General features: G+C 38.1%; 2 protein-coding genes across 2 annotated transcripts in view; one reads left to right on the top strand and one right to left on the bottom strand.

The window, feature by feature from the left end:
* The window catches only part of FBXL13 (F-box and leucine rich repeat protein 13), a 100,243-nt gene that overhangs the window by 34,585 nt on the left and 41,536 nt on the right, over positions 1-24,122 (top strand). Inside the window, exons 10-12 of the mRNA XM_076328132.1 lie at positions 12,022-12,074; positions 18,167-18,267; positions 22,302-22,431. Of these exons, the coding sequence (XP_076184247.1) occupies positions 12,022-12,074; positions 18,167-18,267; positions 22,302-22,431 (284 nt within the window). The remainder of the gene's footprint in view (positions 1-12,021; positions 12,075-18,166; positions 18,268-22,301; positions 22,432-24,122) is intronic.
* Positions 2,567-22,437, bottom strand: LRRC17 (leucine rich repeat containing 17). Its single transcript, XM_076328045.1, has 4 exons — positions 22,372-22,437; positions 8,124-8,994; positions 4,310-4,465; positions 2,567-3,057 (listed from the first exon to the last, which is right to left on the bottom strand). The coding sequence occupies exons 2-4, from the start codon at positions 8,878-8,880 to the stop codon at positions 2,654-2,656; spliced, it is 1,317 nt and encodes a 438-aa protein (XP_076184160.1). The 5' UTR covers positions 8,881-8,994; positions 22,372-22,437; the 3' UTR covers positions 2,567-2,653.

Below are 24,122 nucleotides of genomic sequence, written 5' to 3'. Positions count from 1 at the left end.
GTTGTTGAACCATGTTCCTCTAGAGTGTCCTTGTTGATATGTCCCTCACTTACAGATTTCACACTTAATAGCTGTCACCAAACATCTTGTGCTGTTAGATATAGGCAGCATGTTCAGCCCATCATCCCCCTTGAACCTTCAGCAGATGCAACACTTTCTGCTGCCAGTGAGAACCCTGAATGATCACACACCCCCTGCTTAACTCTGTCTTCTACTGAACAATTGTCCTATTTATCACTGTGACCCCCAGGTTTTAGCCTTGGTCCTAAGAGGGACATTTCGTGATCTGTTTAGGAATCGCCAGGGCCTTTGAACTTGTTATTTACAACAATTAGGCCACTGCTTGTGGTCCACAGTCTTATTCCACTGCTTTTCCAACTGGTAACGTTTTGCTGACCACAGAGATCAGAGACCCAGCTTTTATCCTATATTCCTTTCCTGGATTGCCTTTTCTACCCAGACTTTAGCCTACCTCAAGCTAGTTTTTTTTCTTAACACTGACTGCAGAAATTAACCTAACATGGTTTATAAATTCATTTTTTCCTACTCAGCTTTTCTCCATTGGCTGTGCTGCCAATAACAGATGTTCTGCTGTGGTTCCATTGTCTGCCCTTTTCAATCATTCCCAGTAGTTCCATTCTGTACTGAAATCCTCCAGAATTTGAGCGGAGGAGTACTTCACTTAATGCTGGCTACTACTTATGACAGATTTTTTTTCTTTCAGCACTTTTAAGTTCCTAGAAAATGCCCCATTTAGTCAATATTACTGGCCAAATGGGATTTTCATCTGTGTTCCATCTTATCAGGATTAACCTTGAATAATTAAGATAATGCTTAAGATATTCCCAGGAGCAGTGATGAGTCAGATACTGTTGTATTTGTTATAAAGTTTTAAAAAGATGTTGCAGAAGAAATGGCTAAATTCAGTTTATCAGTAAAGCACCATTAAATGTATTCATAATCTGAGTAATGGAGGACATGAAGGAATGCAGTTAATAGTAGGATGTGTTTGCTTAAGGATTCTTTGGCATTCCTACCAGCCTTCATAATTTCTGAATTTTTCCTTTATGTTGTTCTTTTATTTCACGTTAGCATAAAAGCGCTGAGTGCTTTGTGTTGCACTTCTAAAACAAAATGTGTGACCTTTTGGGCTTGTGGCTAAAGCACCAGAGGAATCCACAAAGTGGATTGTGTGCAGATCTTTAAAGGAGCAAATTTTCTTCCTGGAGTGTTCCAGAACTTCTTCCATGATAGCCAACAGATATTTAAAGTTTTGGCCCTGAATCTCTAACCTGCACTTACATATTTCTTACTGATCTAAGAGCAGGAGATTGGTCTAGGTCTTGAGCTGGGAATACTGAAGTTTTAACGCAGCATCTCCTACTTGTCCACCATGTGAGCTTGAGGAGTTACTTATCTTTTCCATGTGTAAAAAAGGGTTTATAGTATCTGTCTTTAAGAGGCACTAGTTCTGCTAGTTCAATATTAACTGATGCTGAAATTAAAAAAACAGAACTATTATGTAAAAGCTAAGAATAGTCATTTAGTAAAAACATCTTTTTTTGTAAAAGAACTTTTAGTCAGTATATTATGTAGCAAGGAATTTTATCTTTAGAGATATTGTCTACTAAGCTGGGGCATTTGTACGGCTCTGTTACCATAGCATTAGAATAATCACAGTTTTTAATGAATGTATATTCACATAGACAGTTGTGTGATAAGGAGGTGCTATAATGTGCATTTTACAAATGGTCTGGGGGAAGGGCGGACTTCGAGAATGTCCCACACTTAGTGAGCACTCAAAAGCATACTTACCTTCAATTTGGATGGGCACTGGTGTGTTGGATGCAGACCACAGCAGCCTTCACGTGGTCCTCTTCATCTAGAAGTGATGTCATGTAATCTGTGTCAAACTGACACGACAACCTAAAATGCTTCCTAGAAAAACAGCTCTGCCTACTGCAAAAACCAAACAAGGCAAATATGAGCATGTGGAGCTGGATCTTGGGAACCAACCATGTTTTGGCTACTCATGGTTTCAGGCAGCTCAGGTACGGAAGAGGCAGAGCCTGAGTTATTCCCTCAAGACTGAGCAGGAACACTGGTAAATCAGCAAGTAGAACCCAATTTCTGGGTTTGAATCATAATCAGTATAACAACTGCCATTCCTGTTTTTCTAGAACTGTATTTAAGGTTAGTCTCCAATTTGATTTTTCATATGCAATAAAACAACAGGAAGCTGATACAAAAATCTTAGAAATGTTTTCTGGGAATATTTCAGGAAACTGATAGATACAAAGAACTGTCAATACATTCAAGAAAAAATTGTCTTGGTCACAATCCTGCAGCAAGTTCTGTGTCAACACATAAGCTGTGTTCATACATAAGGCAGCTCCTCCCCACCATATTATGTACATTTGTGTCTATCAATTTCTACTGTATAGTTTCAAATATTTGCCGAAATACTTCACAAGAATGTCCAGAACAAATTGTCAGAATCAATTACTTGATGAAGGATGCTGTATAACTAATGCCATTCTGTAATTATTAACTGCAATAAACAGAAATCTTTGTAGGCAGATAGTCCTACAAATAATCAGTATAATTAACAAAAAATGTAAACAGCATGTTTTTCTAAAAAGGGATTCCCTTATTAGCCTATCACAGTGACAATTACACCATGCTTCTTTACTGTTTGAACTGATTGTTCTTTGTGTCGTTCCCATTCCTCATCATCTTTGTCCAGATCAAAAGTTTCTGGGTAAATGGGCAACTTGTCTTTCGGGCACTCCTCGTAATAACTTCGAACATATTTTCCGACAGACCATCCTTTGTATTCTTCAGGCATTTTGCATTCTAGGCCATTGTAGTGAACATTGTAGTGATGCTTCAACCAGTAGAAAAGATAATGAATGTTGTAATCACATCTCCAAGGATTCTCTCTCAGCCACAGTATTTTCAGAAAGTAAAGGTCTTCCAGTACTCCGTATTCAAAATTCTGCAAGCTGTTGTTTGATAGATCCAGCTCCTCTAAGTTATTGAGGCCTGAAAAAGCAGCTAATCAATAGAAAAATAGTTATTGGTACCTTATAAAGGTAAGTTAAAAAAACCCATGCATATCTGTAACAGGAAAAACATTTTCATAATTATGCATTTATTAATTTTTTTTTTTGCTAAAGGCTACAAAAAAGACTTTTCAAACACTGAACTTTAAAATATGGCTTGTGCCCTGAGAAGTGACATATTGGCATAAATATATCAACATTAGGGGAGTTGTACTGCTGGTAAAGTTATAAAACACTTAATGAGCATGCATGAGTGTAGAATATGGACAGCGAAGGTGAATGAATGCTTGATTTGCTCCTAGAAGTCTACTGCTATTGCCGTGATACAGAAGTAGAAATATGGAAATTGATTATGTATTAGACAATGTGCAGGGCCGGTAGGTTTTGTATGTATGTATGTATTTGTGTGTGTGTGTATGGAACCTTTAAATTAATATTTTAAGATATGGAAGATAATAAACATGGAGCTTCATAATAATGCTCCTGAGTCACATTTCAGAGAGCAGTTCATACTTTTTGCAAGTATGCTGTTTCATTTAATGGCAGAAGTCTTAATTTTTTAATGGCAGAAATCTTAATTTAAATAAATCAACTATGTGTAATGTTAAACCGCATAAGTACCATTTTACTGATATTACCACTTTCTACTGCTGTTTAACTTCCAAAATGCTACTAGAGAAGGGTCTTCTTGCTTCATACTTTCTATCTGTCCCTCCTTGTGTCTGCTTTCGTAATTAAAAACCGAATACACATAGGCGATAAGCAAGGCCGCTTGAGTTCTAATAATATATAACTTAAGAGCAATTATATGTAGTGATTTTTAATCCAAAAGAGTTTAAATCCTTTTGGTTTGTCTATTACTTTATTGTCCAATATAACTTAAAAGCAGCCTCATTATATGACAGGTTTTCTTAGATTTGGCAAAGATATTTAAAAAATCATTCAGCTATTTAGCATTTTGGGAAATGATTAGCCTTCAGTCTGCAGAATTAAATTTTTGCACTTGGTTGCTTTAGTATTAAGAAAGGGCAGCTGAAATCAGTCTCTCTTCATTGACTTCTATGAGGAATACATTTCAATGCAAACCTTTACTCTATGAATTGAGTGGTACAAAAGCTAAAATTTACACCAACTTCTAGATTTTTAAATCCTTTTTTCCCCACATATCTGATAGAGACATTATCAAAGTTTATAATCAATAAAACACAAATCACTTTTTAATGAATATTTAAAATTATTCTTACCAGGATCAATGTAAGCTATTCCATTACTGTTTAGGTTTAATATCTTCAGTTCACTGGCATCTTCGAACTCTTTGGCTCGTAGTTGTCTAATTTTGTTGTTGGACAAATCAAGTTTAACTATATCTGGAGGTATGTTACCTGGAACTTTCTTTAAATCTTAAAAAATGAAAAAGATGTAACTTGTGTCAGCTTTAGATTATTCTTACTGCTTAGGTATCACAGTTGCGTACCACACAGAGTTTTGTCAGTCTAGCATTGTTTCTTGTTTTGTTTCCCTTTTATCCCCACCACTAGTGTCAACATGTTTTTTCAACTTCTGAATTTCATTGCTTTGTTCACTTGTATCTTTACATTTCATGTGAAAATAGCCCTCTTCATTAGTGCTTATAGTAAAGCTTCTTTCTGTGTTTTATATTTTTATTTTATTAGAACTGTACTATTCATTCGCATAGGGATAGGGTAGGTAGTGAAGATACTATACTAATAAAAAGTATGTGTGAAGGGCTTGATAATTTAAAGAAAAGAAAAAAAACTATATTAAAAATGTTCACGGGTGTGTGATAAAAATGCTAGTTGTTATAGTATTTATAGTAATATATATAGTTATAATTGTAGTTCTGTAGTTACAGTTATGTAGTGGTTTAGTAATATTTAAGTCTTTATATTTGTTACGATACTTACAGTTTTTGTATGTCCAGGCAGCATAGTGGCATTCTGTCTATCTACTACTCTATCCTACTTGTATCATTGGCATTACCAAAGTAGCCAAGCACCTCTCACTCATCTGTGTATGCATCCTTACAGTGTTCCTTGCAAAAGAGTTCTAGAAAGAATAGCTTCTAGTCCAGTAGTAAGGGCACATTCTTGAGAAGTGCAAACTGTGGTTTGAATCCTCTCAGGATAATGTTAATAAACCTTATCTCCAGGATTATGTTTACTCAATGAGTGTTCTGATCCTGGGCTGTTATTACAAGAAAATGAGCAGTATCTCCTATTTGACCATCTTTGAATGAAAGCAAGTAGTTTCTGGGTCTGTGCTGAAATTTGTGTTGTCAGTGTACTTCTGAAGTTCTGAAGATGTCTAATGCATCAGATATTCTCGAGACTAAAGCAACATAGCAGATATCTGATTTTGAGCAGAGCTTTGGTATTATAAATACAAAAATATTACAACTACTCCAGTGTGCTCTGGTTGGGAGTGCTTCCTGCTTGTGCAGATGTCAAAGTTTCAGGGCCTATTTATCACCAAACGAATGCAAATAATTATTGAATTTAGAGACTTGGAGAGTTTGGCAGCACTAGAAAGCAGATTTTTTCAACTACTCTTGCAAATACAAATTCTTGTGCAGAAAAGCAAACAGAAGTTACTTTTGCATCCAACTTCTGTTGCTTTTTTTGGTAAAACAGAGTCAAGGACATAGGATACTTTTCATTCTGAAGTACTGAAAGATCTGGCGTATCACTGGTCTGATGAGATATAAATAAGAAGTTCTTCAAAAAGGAGAACATACACATGGTTGTATGTATTTTTAAGATGTTTCTTTCATGAGCTTTCTGACATTAACTGAAAGCTGCTGACCTGTTGTCATATCTCCTTAGGGATACATAGTACTGGTATACTGCTCGTCACTCTATCCCCTCCATTGTAAAGGAATAACGGATTGCAGCTTTTCATGTCATCTTACTGGTTTGGCAACTGATGCACCTTTTTTCCTACTCTGAAATCTTATCCATGTGGATTTAGAGAAATTTTTGTATTTTCCCAGGATTTTGGGTGCATTATACTCCTATTTCTGATGAAAATTCCAATGAAATTGTGCATCTGCTGCACAGTATTCATATGCAAAGACAGTAAGTACAATGCTTTCATCAAAGATTACCATATGTTCAGAAATCCCAAATGTCCATGGGATATCTGCATCCAGCTGTCAAGCATATGCACAGTAGATCTGATACTTCCTAAAAAATATTGGACGTACTCAGTGTGTCCATGCTAGACATTCAGGAAGTCCTGGAGTCATATACTTAGTTCTTGACCTGAAGGAGGGAGTCCCTGTATGCTCTAGTACACTCATGTAGAGGTTGAAGTAACTTTATTCCTTCCTTATTAGCACTAAAGACAGTAAACCATTTTTTTAAATACCGTAAAAGCCTGTGAAACTCCCATGGAGAGCAGACCACATTGAATGTTTCTGTGAACTTGGAGAAAAAAGTAATATTTTTCTTGCCAAAAGTTTTTGAGTATATTCATGTATTCATGTATTCAGCTCATCTTTTTGATACCACTAAATGGGGAGAGCTGGAAGGTCAGTCTTTTCTTATATTAAGATTTATAATATATGCCTGGGTTTTGTTCAGTAGCACAGTTTGCTGGAGACATAAGGTAATAATGATATAATTAAGATCCTATGAAGGATAATTAAGATCATAATCTGTAATCTAATAATTAAGATCCTATCTACAAGGAAAGGTAAGGTAGGTGAAGATTAAGAAATTAATAAATGTAAGCCAGTAAAAAAGCATAAATCATTAATAAAAAAGAGGTAGTAGCTGCATGGTAAAACAGAAAAAGAGAAAAGTGAGCCATAGGAAGAAGAAAGGCATTTAACAGGGTGGAAAAAAGTAAAAACATGGACCATTTTTTATGACATACATAGTAGATAAACCATGTAATCAAATACTGAAATCGTTAATTCTTTATATTTAGGTATTGTCTTCTTATACTGACTTCCGAGCTTGGCTCTGGCATTAAGGTCCAAGAATAAAGGCACACAGAGTTGTTACATAAATTTAAGTCACTGTTAAAGCAAATAGAAGTTTAGCAAACACGTTGCAAGATACAAGTGGGCAAAACATACTGCAGTGATCTGGTATTGCGGGCTATGCTTCGCAAAAGTTGGGAAAAAATCCTCCCAATTTTGGCTACTTCTAGTAATGCTTTTTATTTCAGATTTGTAATGTTAAAGAACGACTCTCTTCTCATTTGTTTTGTTGTTTGCTTTGTTTCATCATGGGATAAAATGTGGGAAATAAAAGCACGAATAAATGTGTACTTTTGTGTTGATATATGTCCCAGCTGTTTTACCCTTAAGGCTTAACTGTGGCTTTTAGGAGCCTGAGAAGGATTTAGGAATGGAATGGATCCGAGTGTCTAAAAAACACTTCTTGAAGGCCCTTCAACTTTGAAATGTTTGCTGGGTGCTGGGAGGAAGAAGACAGAGGATGTATTTCTTTATGAACAAAAGCATACAATTTCTTCCCTGAGCAGAAGAAATCTTGCACAGGAAATGTGAGGATGCAATGGCTCTCCTTTGCAATCAGGTTCCTTTGGGCATTGTAAGCACAGCTGGCTGCTCCAGTCCTGTTTCACAGCTCGCTTTTGTCAAAGTTGTTGCTATCTTTGTGTTTGTACACTGGAAAGAAGAAAAGACACTCTGTGCCTTTCTCTATCAGTACAACAATTTCAGCACAGCTGTAATTTGACTGATTAGTATGTTTATAATTGTAAAATCGGACTAGTGAGGTGCTGGTCCTTCAGTAAGCATGTGCTTAATTTTATTCCTGTTGATTGTCATTGGATATCTTATACTAGGGCACTAAAGAATATCTGTGGAATTGGGGCTTCAGAGCAGAGGTAAAATGCAGAAAGAATTTTTCCTTGTTGCTTGTAGTTACGAGAGAAAAACAATTAACAATATTAGTTAAAGTAAGTAAAGCAAGTACTGGTATGATAATAATTTACTGTAAAATGTGAATGTAGTAAGGGAGCTAGAATATTAAAATAATTCATTCAGTTATATGGACAGATACAAACCTTTTCTTTTGCAATTCAGAGTTGGTACAGGAAACACATACATGTGGCATGAAGAGGAATCAAATTCTGGTTTGACAGCTTCAGGCTTCTCCTGTTTTATGTTTTGGGGGTCCTGCCTGTCCTCTTCACTACATAGCTCTTCAGCTTTTATCTGCTTTAGCTTCTGATTTTTCAGTTCTATTGGGTGCACACACTTGGCATAATTTCCCAAATTCCTGTTTGTTGGAACCTGAAGTAATGTAACAAGGGTTTCTAGTTCACAGTTGCAATGCCAGGGATTATCATAAAGACGTAGGTAGTTTAGACTGGCTGTATAAATAAAAACCTCCTCGGATAAACTCTTAATTTGGTTATGCTGAAGTAAGAGTGTGGTAAGCTTATTCAAACCTAAAAAAGCCTCGCTCTCAATTTTTGATATATCATTCTGTTGTAAATCCAGACTTTTCAGTACTTTGTACTTGGAAAACATATTATTCTTCAATTTACGAATCCTGTTTCTTGCTAGCAGCATGTGTTTTAAATCCTCAGGCCAATCAGGTGCCACAAAAATCAATTTTCTTTCCTGACAATCTAGGTATTTCTCATGAAGATAAGTGTATATATCACATGGTAGGCCTCGGGCATTGCGCTTAACAGTGCTAGATGCTTTCCTTAAGATGTTTTCCCTTTCATTGTTTCTCAAACTTCTATTCCTTGTCTTCCTACAGTCAGATGCTTTACAAAGAAGAAGTAGTAGTATAATAGTAGCTACTTGCATCCTGACATTCAGCTGGTCCCAGTTATTTTCTGTGACAGCTGGAACAGTTGAAATTTTTGGATATTCTTAGTGTTGTACAGATCTGAGGAGGCACAGCTGGGGTATGTGGGATCCCTGTGTCGGAAGAAAAGTAAAACATTAGAACAGATGAAACAGGCATTTTCATGGAGGCTTGTGAATAATACACAACATTCAGTCAAGTACTCAATCATCACACTACTTGGAGCTTCACAAATACTTTGAAGATTTAATGTCCTATCTCTTTTTTTGTTGTTTTTACTGTCTCTGGTCTACTGTCATTCATTTCGATTAAACATGGGAAACTATATGGACCAATTTCTAACTGATCTTTGTTAGAAGGTTCTCATGTATTCAGGAAAACAGCATCTTCTTTGTATTTAAGTTCATCTTGGAAGATCAGCTTGAAAGAGGAGCTTGAAGCTGATATTTTCCAGCTTTCTGGGTGTTGACCCACTGGAACACATACAGAGCCAGACCAAGGAAAGTCATCCAGTGCCTATCAAACCCCCAGCTTTAGACTATGCTCAAGTGTGGACTTGTTTTCAGGTTGAGCCCCAATTTATCATAATTAGCCCTGCTGCTACCAGGTGTCTCTCATGGCCCATGTCAGGTAGACAAAGTTGGCTGCGCTGCTCTGAGAAGGACACAAAAATAATCTTTTGCAAGAGCCTATGAAGCTATGTGTCATTTGAGCATAAGGCAGAATGCAAAGAGAACCTGCAGGTCCTGGCCATGGCCTGCTTCAAACCACTTCCAGGTCTGACCACCTGAGGAGGGAGAGTACAGAGGGGTAAGCCAGGAGCTTTTGCCTTTCCAAGAAAGCCAAACACAATTATTAGGAATTATTATTAGGGGAAGACAAGGACTGCTGCCTGCAACCATGTCCAAAATCGCCTCGGTATTTTTAGTAATTTTTTGGCCCATGTTCCCTCCTGAATTTCCCATGGTACTCCTGTGCACTGCCCTTTTCCCTCATTTCAGTGAAGATTGGCAACAAGGTTGCATTTCCTTAGAAACATTTTAACCCCTCAGGCTTTTGTATTTTCTAACGTTTTTCCATCTCACAAATTTCCTAGTTTTGCTAGTCAGTATCATTCCTTCTGAAACTTCTTTTTAATTCTTCACTGTTTGGCTTAACTACTTAGTTACTTTTTCTCTATGACTGTGGACATCTTTGCGTTCTGCTCAGTCCTTCTTGACCTTAGCACCTGGGAAGGTGTTGAATCCCAATTTTGAGTGCAGATCATTGCACAGATGTCTGTTTCTAAAACACCATTGTTTTGGGCTCCTCTGGAGGAAAGGTGGCGCAATAAATCATCTAATACCAGGTAAAATTCTTTTGAAAGCAAAGAAATTCTTCACTTTTAAACAAATTGGTAGATCACATCTCAACTATAAGGCATTCTCAGTATTTGTGCAGTTCTTACTCATTAGACAGATGGAGCAGTCCTGTCTATTCATGCTACTACAACCCTCTAATCCATGTGGCCAGTTGTTAATATTACCTATGAAAACCCATTGATTGGTTTCTCCATTTTGTTTCTGTAGTTGCCAATTGTCTATCTGCATTCAGATTCTGTTAGTTCACGGTGTGAATGAGTGTTTGCATTGATGACTTTATCCCTCACATGAAAAATGAAATTTTACTTGTTACTTTTTGGCAACTGTATGCTAGTCAGTGTAAATTGATCACGTGTTTTAATAACTTGAATCATAACTGGGAACCTCTGAGTTGTTTTGAACTGTTCACTGTTCTGGTAGTGTGATAGCGCATTCTATCCAGGAGAGCTCGGAAATAGAAAAAGAAGGACTTGGGGGAGGAAAGGTAATAAATAATTATGGAAGTATTCTTTCCTCTTCCTTTCCATCTCCTGTGTCTGAACTGGAATTTTTTACTAGTATTACATTCTGTCTGCTAACTAAATTATACTCAGCTATAATACCAAAATGAGCAGCTGCTTTCAGTAGCAGGTACAGGTTCACATGTAAAATTATAACTGTGTCTCATTTAGTGCTAGGGCAAAAAACATATAAGAGGTATGTAATTTCTGTGGCTTAGCAGCCTTAAGGATGATTTTAATTGTTTAGGTTCTTTTGAGTTGTGCAATCCCTCTCAGTATTGTCCTACTCTTCAAAAAGGCACTGAGTTAGACAGTATTACAGGATATCAGTGAAGTCACAGTCCCCACAGAAAAGAATATACAGGTCTATTGTTGTACTAATACTTGATTGCAATTGAAAACATGTATTTGGCTTACCATGTGAAAATCTGTTTTTGAAGATTTTTTTTAATATATTTCTTTTAACTCTAAAAACCTTTGATACTGCATTTTCCATATTAGATATCTGTATCAGGCCTATTTTTTTCATTTCAGTTTAGACGGATCAGTTATTTTTGAAGACTAGATTAAGGCAAAAAGTATTATTATGTTTAATAGGAGGTTTTGCATCTTTACCTTGGAGGATAGACTTAAAATTTGGCAGAAGAGTGGCTGAAGGGACGTGTGACTGTTGTTTCTAGTGTCAGACATCTATCTTTCATTATTTTGTTAGAATTGCAACAATCTCTGTAAAATAGGAGTTTCTAAAAATAGTACATTATATGCACACAGAAGAGTGTCTCAGGCAGCTAAATTCTCTGAAATTCCATACCTGCAGAAGATAAGCAGGGCTTTTCCTACAATTGGTCTGATTGCTGTATCTGTGCTTTCAGAGGGAAAAAATTGTTTATGTATATAATTAGATACTGATGTCATAATGGGAGGGAATAATAAACCTATGTGGAAAACTTAATTCTGGCATTTCCTGACACCAAATTGCTTAATTGGGTAGCTTTCTGGTCCTTTGGTAACATAAGACTGAAAACAGCTTGGTTCCTAAGCCAGCCATTAGTTGATGGAGTATAAGAGGAGACATTTCCTCAGGACAGCTTACTCCAACTTTGTGTTCTACTTTTGGGTTTTTGTGCTTTCTTCTCACTAATCTGGTGTGGCCATGGTTTCAGGGAGGATATTGGCCTAGATGGATTGAATCTGTAATAGGAATGCTTATATTTGTGTTGTACACTGAGAATTTGAACTGTTCACCTTTAATATGACTTTTTTTTTTAATTCTTTTTAGGTGAATGTAAGAATTTGCAAGACTTAAATCTCTCTGAATGCCAGGGATTAGATGTAAGTACTATAGACTTTTTCCAAGAACTCTAATTTATACCGAGAAGGAAGATTTTTTGAAGTGCTGTGGTTATTTGGGTACACAAATCTTCCTGATAAAAAGTAGAGACTTGTGTTCTTAAGTACTTTGAAAATGGAGATTAGTAGGATTCAGAGATACTCAGTGAAGTTCTCATTTGTTTTCTACAGTGCCAGGGCAAAATGATATATTCAGTCTCAATTAATTTTAATAAACAGGCTTCAAAACTTCACCAGTCTGGGGGGAGATTTTTTTGTTATTTTAAGTTTGGAGTTGTCAACAACCACACATTTTAATCTTATATTGTTTTCCAAGTTCCTTTATTCCTTCATTCAGTAGTATACTTGGGCTCTAAAAATGTCTCACTAAATTTCAGATATTTGTGAGAGCCTTTATTTGAGAGGTGTCTAAGTATGTAACCACCATTATATATTTGTCCATTCTTTTTCCTTTAACATTTTCAGTTTTATCTTGCTTCCATTAATTCTCTTTAATGTTTTTTCATTGCTGTTCTCTGATGGAAAAGCAATGTTTGACTCTGCTTTAATTAATAATTTCTTAGAAATGACACTGATATGTGCAAATTTTTCTAATAATAAAAACAATCTAAAAATAAAATCAATAATTTTTTTTAGAAATTATGGTTCTTAATAGATTCGTATAATGTATACATCCAGCTATAGGCTATTTATAGTGTTAAGTATATAAACAAATAATTTGGTATAGTTTAGTTGTCTTTGGAGTGAAGTGTATGTCCAAGAGTCTAGCCCAGAAACATGCTAATGTTTACACACAAGGTTTTAAAAATTACCACGGATAAACTACAGCTTATGAACTTCATACAAAAATGGCATATGATGGTCAAGTTAGAGAGGCAAGAGCTGCAGAAGAATCATGAGGTTCTAATCTATAGTACTCTGTTTTGGTTCTGCTTTACATATGTCTTCATCTCTGTTCTATATCTTCATCTCTGTTCTATGTTGATGTTAGCTTTATTGCCAAATATCTTGTTCTCACCATTTTCACAGATTATATAATTTTCTTTGCTATACCAGCTACATGGAAGGGATAAAGGTATATTATATTATGAAGTTCTTTGAGTAACACTGTAGAATCATCTTGCTACATACATAATACTTGCTATATGATATTATAATTACAGCTTAATATTTGGAGGTTGTATGCTTCTCAAGGATCGTGTTGATTGTAGGTTCCTGCATGAAGGCAATAAGTTAAAGAGGGCCACTCAAACATTGTTTCATAACTGTCCGTTCTGTTTGGTTGTAGGCATGCTTGCTAATACACATTTGGTATGTACCAGCAAGCACATTCCTAGGTGATGCCAGGGCCTGGTTCATAGAATAACAGGGACTTGCTGATTACACTCTTACCAATACAGCCTAGTGTGCAGTTGGCCACCTTTCTCAGAAGGGCACGCTGTTGACATACATTGAAATTGTCATTGACCAGGACTCTCAGGTCAGTGTGTTTGATAGCTGCTTTCTGTCGAGTGTCTAGACTGTACTGATGCATGGAGTTATTCCATCCCAGATGCAGGACTTTCCATTTGCCTTTGCTGAACTTCGTGAGGTTTCTGTCAGCCCATTTTTCCAGACTAAATCTCTCTGAATAGCAGTTCTAGCCTCCAGTGTATTGACACTCCCCCCAGTTTGGAATAATTTGTGAATTTGCTGAGAATGTACTCTGTCCTTATCATCCAAACCATTTATAAAGACATTTAACAGTACTGGCCCCCATATTGACCCTTGCAGGATACCAGTTGCCACAAGCCACCAATGGGACATAGCACCATTGGTGACAACCCTTTGGCCTGGCAGTCCGGACAAATTTTCACTCACCTTGAAGTCCACTTATCCACCCTTTATTTTACCAATTTGGCTATAAAGGATACTGTGGCCTGTGTTGAAGGCCTTGCTGGATACACAACAGCCACTTTTCTCCCCTTATCCATAGATCCAGTAATTTCATCATAGAAAACTATTGCCTTAGTGAGGAATGTTTTGCCCTTGGTAAATCCACACTGGCTGTTCGCTATCACTTTTTCATCCTTCATGTGCTTGGACAGGGCTTCAAGGAGGATTTGCTATATAACCTTCCTAGGGACTCAGGTGAGGCTGACTGGCCTGTAGTTTCTTGGATCCTCCTTCTTCCATTTCCTGAAAATGGACGTGACATTTCCTATCTTCCAGTTGTCAGGAATCTCCTCTGATTGCCATGACCTTTCAAAAATGAGTGAGGCCTCTCAGTGACAGGAGCCAGCGTTCTTAGTACTCTTGGATGCATCCTGTCTCGTGCCATTTCCTCAGGTGCTCCCTGACATTATCTTCTTCTACCATGGGTATTGTTTCCGTCCCACACACTCTGCTAGTAGGCTCCTGGGAGGCACCTGGGAAGCCTTAAGACAAGCCTTAGCAGTAAAAACTGAGGCAAAAAAGTCACTGAGTACCTTGACCTTGAAGATCAACCAGCTCTCCTGGGGCCCTTTGCCCTCCGGGGCTGTCTACCATGAGATCCTGTTAAGCAGATCCCTAAACAAGCCGAATTCCCCTCAGGCTTCAGTTTCTTTACAATTCAGGCTGTTTCTTTACAATTTGCCCAATTTTCTTCTCTCAGGATTTTAAACTCCTCATTTTCATGGTTGCAGTAATCAAAGCCACTCTAGTTCTTCACATACTTGACCAGTTTTGCCTTGTTTGTGAAACAAATCCAGAAGAACATCTTCCCTAGACCACTCGTCAGTCACCTGGATCAAGAAATTGTCTTCAACACACTCTAAAGTCTCTCATGAGTAACCAGGATGGGCAACTGTAAGGCTTCCTTCAGCTGCCCAAAGAAGGTTTCATCTACCTTCTTTTCTTGATCAAGCAGTCTGCAGCAGATACCTACCACAACGTAATCCTCATAGGTCTAGCTTCTAATCCTTACAAATAAGCTCTCAACTGACTTGTCACTCATTCCAATGCAAAACTCCATGCATTTAGGCATAACTTTGCATAGAGTACAACCTGTCCTCACATTCCTGGGCTGTCATGCCTAAATATTCTGTAACCATTCATTGCAGCCCTCCAGTTGTGTGTGCTACCCCTCTGCATCTCTGGAATCCCAATGAAATCATAGCTCTGCACCTGTGCGTGGACTTTGATCCCTACTGGTTGATTCCCATGCTACAAGTGTTTGCATTCAGACACTTGAGATGGACCCCTGGTTGTGCTGCTTTCACATGGAAGGTTTCAGAGTTTTCCCCACCATGCTATCCCGCCAATGCTTTCTCACCACTCCCTGTGCCTTCAGTTCTCTTCAGGTTATGGTTATCTTCCGTCAACATACCTATTTTTACTGATATCACCTCTCTCAAATCCTTTGTTGCAGGAATATATTTCAAAAGCACAAACTGTCCTCATTAAAGTTGACTGGTATGGAATTTCCAGCTGTCTTGATGGTCCTTTTGCCTGATAACTAAAATAGTAAAAAGGTGACCACAACATGGCAAAAGATACACAGTCAACTATTGCATTTCCATGTATGAGTGCTGACTTTTTGCCTTTCTATTATATTGACATTTATTGTGAAACATTCTTCATGCTAGGAGATTCGTTCCCATTATATTCAGTGGGAGTACAGTACAGTAACGAGTACAGGGATCTTGTTAGGTCATGCAGAGAGGAAATGAGAAAGGCAAAAGCCCAGCTAGAACGCAATCTGGCCGCTGTCATTAAAGACAACAAAAAATGTTTTTACAAATATATTAATGACAAGAAGAGAGCCAAGGAAAATCTCCATCCTTTATTGGATGCGGGGGGGAACATTGTCACCGAGGATGAGGAAAAGGCTGAGGTACTCAATGCCTTCTTTGCCTCAGTCTTTAACAGGCAGACCAGTTATCCTCAGGGTATTCAGCCCCCTAAGCTGGAAGACAGGGATGGCGAGCAGGATAAACCCCCCATAATCCAAGAGGAAGCAGTTAACAACCTGCTACGCCACCTGGACGCTCACAAGTCTATGGGGCCGGATGGGATCCACCCGAGAGTGCTGAGGGAGCTGGCGGAGGAGCTCGCCAAGCCACTCTCCATCATTTATCAGCAGTCCTGGTTAACGGGGGAGGTCCCGGACGACTGGAGGCTTGCCAATGTGACGCCCATCTACAAGAAGGGCCGGAAGGAGGATCTGGGGAACTACAGGCCTGTCAGCCTGACCTCGGTGCCGGGGAAGATTATGGAGCGGTTCATCTTGAGGGCGCTCACAGGGCATGAGCGGGACAACCAGGGGATCGGGCCCAGCCAGCACGGGTTCATGAGAGGCAGGTCCTGCTTGACCAACCTGATCTCCTTCTATGACCAGGTGACCCGCCTAGTGGATGAGGGAAAGGCTGTGGATGTGGTCTACCTGGACTTCAGTAAGGCCTTTGACACCGTCTCCCACAGCATTCTCCTCGAGAAGCTGGCGGCTCATGGCTTAGACAGGTGTACTCTGCGCTGGGTCAAAAACTGGCTGGACGGCCGGGCCCAGAGAGTTGTGGTGAATGGAGTTCAATCCAGCTGGAGGCCAGTCACGAGCGGTGTTCCCCAGGGCTCAGTTTTGGGGACGGTCTTGTTCAATCTCTTTCTCAATGATCTGGATGAGGGGATCGAGTGCACCCTCAGCAAGTTTGCAGACGACACCAAGTTGGGCGGGAGTGTTGATCTGCTCGAGGGTAGGAAGGCTCTGCAGAGGGACCTGGACAGGCTGGATCGATGGGCCGAGGCCAACTGTATGAGATTCAACAAGGCCAAGTGCCGGGTCCTGCACTTGGGCCACAACAACCCCATGCAGCGCTACAGGCTTGGGGAAGAGTGGCTGGAAAGCTGCCTGGCGGAAAAGGACCTGGGGGTGCTGGTTGACAGCCGGCTGGACATGAGCCGGCAGTGTGCCCAGGCGGCCAAGAAGGCCAATGGCATCCTGGCCTGTATCAGAAATAGTGTGGCCAGCAGGAGTAGGGAAGTGATCGTGCCCCTGTACTCGGCACTGGGGAGGCCGCACCTCGAATACTGTGTTCAGTTTTGGGCCCCTCACTACAAGGAGGACGTTGAGGTGCTGGAGCGTGTCCAGAGAAGGGCAACGAGGCTGGTGAAGGATCTGGAGAACAAGTCTGATGAGGAGCGGCTGAGGGAACTGGGACTGTTTAGCCTGGAGAAAAGGAGGCTGAGGGGAGACCTCATCGCTCTCTACAACTCCCTGAAAGGAGGTTGTAGCGAGGGGGGTGTCGGTCTCTTCTCCCAAGTAACAAGCGATAGGACGAGAGGAAATGGCCTCAAGTTGCGGCAGGGGAGGTTTAGATTGGACATGAGGAAAAATTTCTTTACTGAAAGAGTGATGAAACATTGGAACAGGCTGCCCAGGGAAGTAGTGGAGTCCCCATCCCTGGAGGTATTTAAAAGACGTGTAGATGAGGCGCTTAGGGACATGGTTTAGTGGGCATGGTGGTGTTGGGTTGATGGTTGGACTCGATGATCTTAGAGGTCTTTTCCAATGATTCTATGATTCTATGATTCTAATGGAATGATATATAGAACAATATAGGTAGTACCACTTTCACAGGTCAATAAAACATGGAAGCCTTATAATTACTCAAATCTAATGTTCCACCTAGAGGGTAGAACTAAACAGGAAGCATTTTGTAAATTATATTACTGGTTAGAGAAGTGTACCAGAATTTATGGAGAAAATTCACCAGTGGTTTTAGATACCAGGATTGGCTAACAAGAATCTTGGTTTAGCTAACCTTCAATCATGTGAAAAGTCCCCTGTGCTCTGTAGGACTGTGTAGTGTATAATGTTTCCTTGAATTGGAATGTTAAAATTACCATACTTCAAGTGAGTAACAGTAGCATCATATGTCTCTCAGTATTCTACTTTGAGGCTTCCAAAGAAAATGGCTTTGATGTATAAAAATTAATATGATGATTTAAAGATACTTATTCATGGTTTTTTCCTCCATTACTCTCTAAAAAATGTAAGATAAATTAATACAAATAATTTTAATGTACTTCTGGATTATTTTTTTTTTATTATTCAGGATGAATCGATGAGACTCATATCAGAAGGTTGCAGAGCTCTTCTCTATTTAAATCTGTCATATACAGATATTACTAATGGAACTCTACGACTATTGTCAAGGTAAGATTAAACAAATACAAAAGTGTGTTTGTTTTAATCTTGCAGGAAACTTGGAGACATATGTAGTAGAAATACTGTTTTTGAGTGATCTACAGGATTCTGTCTGCTATACAAAATGAAAAAAATGCCCTATACATTTGACTTAGTTAGCAGTTCTTTTCTCTGATTCACTTTTTAGTATAATTAAAAAGATACGCTACATTACCCTATATATTTCACAGAGTTTTACAGAAACTTTTAAAAGAACATGCTAACCAAAAATTTCTTGGGCATGTCCAGTTACACGTGATGATCCAAGAAGTTTGCAAGTTAGATATGTTCTTAAAAATTTATTTTTGCAAGAGAGGATTGTGGATAGGTGTATTGTGTGAGCCAAGTCCTTGTGTGACAATTGCAAAAGAAAGAGTTATTCCAAACTCTTATTCGGAATCAGTGAGCTGAAGGCAGAGAATTTACATTCGTACAGAGGTCTGCCATTCCTGTTTTAGATGTATCTCTCCATGAGACTCGCAGTCTGCCTGGTAGGTAGAATTGCTGCATTAAAAGCTGCCATAAAGAAGAAGAGGCATGCTGGTCCAAGATAGCAGCCATCACAAAGATGTATATAGATTTGAAGATAGCTGTACATTGTTTCTCTTTCCCGTGAGGAAAACTAATGTCTTCTTTTCAACAGCAGCCCCACAAAGTCCAGAAACATGTTTTTCTTCGGCATTTGCATAATACACTTTGACTTTTGTTTTTCTTAGTCTATGATGCCATATCTTCATATTACTAACATTTGTTTTGGCAAAGTTTTCCATTTAGTGTCTCCAATCTTACCACTCATCTCTTCATCAGTATTATTCTTATCATAATCTGTGTTTTCTCCATGTTGGCTGATATTTTGTCTTTTTAAATTTCCATATATTTATGTTGACATTTGGAACAGCTGTTCTATAGGTAATCTCAGCGTATGTTATTCTGGTTACTTGAGCATACTGTTGCCACCAAAAGTCAGAATCATTCACTTCTTTTAATGTGTAAATAGCACTTACCCAAGAAAGAATTCTCCAAAGTAGGTGAAGCTTTCAATGCAATAAAATGTTTAAAACAAAAAGAAAAATTCTCCGCTGACAAAATATATTTTGCAGTTAACTTGTACCTCATTAATAAGAAGTTTTCCCAGTCACACATGATGCTTCTGATTTAAAACCATAAGATACCACTGTTTTTATTGACAATTTTTGGACAAAAAGCAAAGCTCATTGTTTCTGAGATTACGGGGATGTACAAGAAGTTGCTGTCCTGTGAAGATTTTGATGGTAGACAAATTTCATAAACATTTCACATGCCATCTCAAATGCATTAGCTCACCACAGGTAACTAATACAAAGTCCTTAGAGGTGGCAGTGTTGCATTTCATAATACTGCACGTGAAGTTTGCTATTGTATAGCAGATGTCTGTTATTGGAACAAGGAACAAGTGAAGTGTAGGCTGAGTGTGCTCAAAGCTGTTTGGTCATTTTTGATTCTCTCCTACTGTTGCATACAAGCTTTTTAACCTCTGTATTACACAACACAGAACATAAGCTACAATTTCCCTCTGAAAAGTTCTGTTGCATATGGTAGACATGAATATTGTCTATCAGGAATAAATGTCAGAAGGTGATTTTTTCAGATTGCTTTAAAACAATGATCCTGGGATTGCTGATGCCAAAATTAATTGAAAAACCAGTATGACAGAATTCCTGCAGAATTTAGCTGTAACACAAAAGAAGGATTTTTAGTAGTCTGTGTGCTCAAGCTTAAGTTTAAGAAAGCTGTCACTTTAAAAATGGCGGAAGGCGGCATATGCTAAAATTCTCAGATCCAAGAAAAATGGGCCATATGACCTGTAAAGAAAATCAGTGTCTCTAAGAGTATTGGAAGGTTTTGATCACAGTGTCCTGGTTTCGGCAGGGATAGAGTTAATTTCCTTCCTAGTAGCTGGTACAGTGCTGTGTTTTGGATTTAGGATGAGAACAATGTCGATAACACACCGATGTTTTAGTTGTTGCTGAGCAGTGCTTACACTAGTCAAGGACTTTTCAGCTTCCCGTGCTCTACCGACTGAGAAGGCTGGAGGTGCACAAGAAGCTGGGAGGGGGCACAGCCAGGACAGCTGACCCCAACTGGCCAAAGGGACATTCCATACCATGTGCCGTCATGCTCAGTACATAAACTGGGGGAAAGCTGGCCGGGGGGGGCCGCTGCTCGGGGACTGGCTGGGCATCGGTGGATGGGTGGTGAGCAATTGCACTGTGCATCACTTGCTTTGTGTATTCTTATTCTTATTCTTATTACATTATTATTATTATTATTATTGTTGTTGTTGTTGTTATTATTATTATTGTTATTATTATTATTGTTATTATTATATTTCAATTATTAAACTGTTTTTATCTCAACCCATGAGTTTTTCTCACTTCTACTCTTCCAATTCTCTCCCCCATCCCACCGGGGGGGAGGGCGGGGGGAGTGAGCGAGCGGCTGTGTGGTACTCAGTTGCCGACTGAGGTTAAACCACAACACACAGTCTTCAAAATGCAGTAAGAAAGGCTTCCCTGTGTCTTAAGTTGTGCAACCCTGTAGCAACATATACTTTAAAAAGACTCAGAACTGCCGGAGTATAAAAAACAGTCTCAATTTATTATCTATTTTGTCAGAGAATTTTGGAAGTGTACTCTCTCTGAGTTTGATTTTCCCCACTCATTTATGTGGAATATGTCACTAAAATGCAAAAAGGCTCCTATCTACAAAGAAGGATACTTATATTTCTGTATTTAATATGAATTAAATGCTTCCCTTAAAAAAAAATGCACCACAAACAAATGCCTTTATATTCTAATATCTGGTTCTGATGCACGTTGTCTTTTTTTGTCCCCCCCATGATAAGTAATCTTATATTTAATTACTTAATATTTTTGTATTATCCTTCTTTTATGATAACATACTTTTCCAGCTTCCTATCTCTTTTTTTTTGTGTTCAGTTCCAGTTAGCATGTTTCCCCACTCTATATTGAAAGTATAAAGTCAGTTCCAAAAATGTATGCCACTCCTTAAGTAGTCAGCTCCTCAGTGGGTGTTCCCGTCTTGCTTCAGAATGCCTACTTTTGCTGACTTGCAGAACTGCATGACTATATCCCTACAATTAAATGTCTACCAAAGCAGTAGGTCCTAATTCTAGGTTTTGATTTTCTGTATGCTTTCATTTGTGGTGCTTGTGGCAATTGTTATTTATTCCAGTTAGAAATGTAGTTTAGTAAAATGAATAGTTTTCAGTATGTTATAAACCAAAGCTGCAGATAGAAACTTAAGTACACTCAGAGTACAGATTCTTGCTTTTACAGAGTGCTGTTGATTAACATTTTCCATTTATACAGTTTGCTTTCTTTTAACTGATGTTTAGAATAAAGAAATGTTTTCCAAAAGAATTGGTCAAAACCTAACATTGGATGATTCACTTTTGGATAATTCCCTTTTGTATCATTCCCTTTTGTATCCCTTTCAATTTTTCAGATTCTTTTAATAGTACTCTTCTAAATAATTATATGACCAGAGAGGATCTAACTGTATATTTATGCTTTCAACGTCCTTTGATAGAGTTCTGGTTTTCATTTCTAGCAGGCACTGCTTGTAAAATCAATGGCAAAGACAGTCCAGCAAACTTATACTGAAAAGTCTATTACCTTTCAAAGTATGCACACAAAAATCCCAATTAAAAAATACACTTTTGCAGTTATTTGGGATAACTTTAAAATGATACTGTTTTCATACGGTGAAATATGTTGCATGATAGTGCTATCCCCCACTAATTTGCAATACAAGGAGCAGAGGAAAAAGTGCAGCAGAAGAAAGGGACTTTCAAACTTCAGCAAGGAGATAATTCTTTTCATGTCTAACATCTTTTCTTTACAGTAATTTTCACAATACTCTAGCTATGGTATTTTATGTTCTTTTGATTCTATAACATACCCTTGTAATAATTTGCTCTCTGTTTTGTTTTTTTTGCAAAGCAGCTTCCCCAATTTACAGTATCTGAGTTTAGCTCACTGCAGAAAATTCACAGACAAAGGTTTACTGTACCTGGGCTCTGGAAAAGGCTGTCACAAGCTCATCTATTTGGACCTTTCAGGTTGCATTCAGGTTTGTAGTTCACGTCTTTCTTTCATTCTGTGAAGAAGAGAATCCTTTATATGACTGGCTGCATCCTGCATTCATGGTATACTGAAGTAGAACAAGCACTGCAGCAGACTTCCAGGGTTTTGAATTACATGACTACAGCTGTTTAAATTTTACTAAGGAATAATAGCACTATAGGTTTGGATCACTTCCAACAAACTGTCAGATCTATAAACAGCTAGTACTTACTGCATAATGAGAGCAAGGCTTGCTTTTTCTAGCCATAAATAGACTAATTCTATGTCATGATTAGTTAGGATTTTAAATCAGGAGCCTTGAAAAATACAGTTTTTACTAAGGTATCAAAAAAAATAAAAGCCACTCTGCACTGGAAAAATATGAATTTACACTTGATTTCCTGAGAAGGAAATGAATTAAAAAGTGAACTTTTGTTACTATTTTATATTGGTTTAATATATAAATTGAAGTAGTATTTATAACCACAATCTGAAAATAGTTAATGTTTTGGATTATTTTGGTCTCTTACTAAACTTCTAAAGAAAACCAAGGCTTTAGAATCTGGTACTATTTTGGAAACTTTCAAATATATGCTGTATCTTGAAACGTACTTCAAAAGCAATATGAAATGCCAAACTGTAAGGCAATAAAAGTCTGCCAATGTTTTAATAAAGACTCCCACATATATTTCTTTATACACTGAGAAGATTCTCCAAATTACAAAATACATGTGAAATGATAAAGAGAGAGAATCTGAGGAACATAATGGTTTAACTTTCCATTTAACAAAACCTTTTCAGAACCAAGGATGAAGGCAGATAGGACAACAGTCTTGTTCTGACTGCTCTTCACTCTGAGCATCTGTTTCTTGTTCCTGAGAATCGTGCTGAGACTGTTGTGCGGTGACAGTGTGAAATTTGAAATGAGGGCTGAGGTTAGAGGAAAGTTAAGAACAACCCACCTCTGAGTTACTTTTTCGAAATGCCAGTAATGGGTTATTTTTTCCAAAAGCAACATTCCTGCTTGTTCAAAAGTGTAATCATGAGCTGTAAGGATCTGCCTCTAGAAAGCATGTTCTAATAGTAGTCAGAGAAAAGTGATCATCAAACTGGGAAAACCACAATCCTCCCCTTTCCAGAGGAAATTGGGTTTGCTCGCCAGTGTATTTGAGAGCTCTGGAAGGGATTCCACAGCTTCCTCCATTTTGGGTTTCCCCAAGATTCTGGAACAGTGCTTAATGATTATGACTGCGTACTTAAGTAAACAGTTAAAACCAAAAAGAGCATTAAATTGCATCACTGTTGCAGAAAGCATTTTAATAAGATAGAATTCTTTTTCTTCCCCTCATTGAATGAACTAAACCAAAGGGAACTTCTGTAAGGCTAATTTTTCAAGATTAGTTAGAAAAACGTAGTGAAGCTATAGTATAAACATTTAAATTATGCCAAAAAGTGTTCTATAGAACAGAATATATATTCTACAGAATATATATTTTTCCTGTTTTTTCATGTTTCCTGTTTTTTCCTTCATTTTAGCACTACAGTTCTTTTTATATGAGTTCTTATATGACCATTACTACTGTGGGATTTGAATGTCTATTTAGAAAGCCCATCTGTAAAATGGATGATTATGTTAATGATTTTGCAAGTGGCAACTTGAGGACCAGGGCATTTAAATAGCTTGCTAAAATATAGTTA

The sequence above is a fragment of the Aptenodytes patagonicus genome, chromosome 1 (genome assembly GCF_965638725.1).
Source record: "Aptenodytes patagonicus chromosome 1, bAptPat1.pri.cur, whole genome shotgun sequence".
In the NCBI taxonomy this organism is placed as follows: Eukaryota; Metazoa; Chordata; class Aves; order Sphenisciformes; family Spheniscidae; genus Aptenodytes; species Aptenodytes patagonicus.
This window is presented reverse-complemented; position numbering and strand designations above follow the sequence as displayed.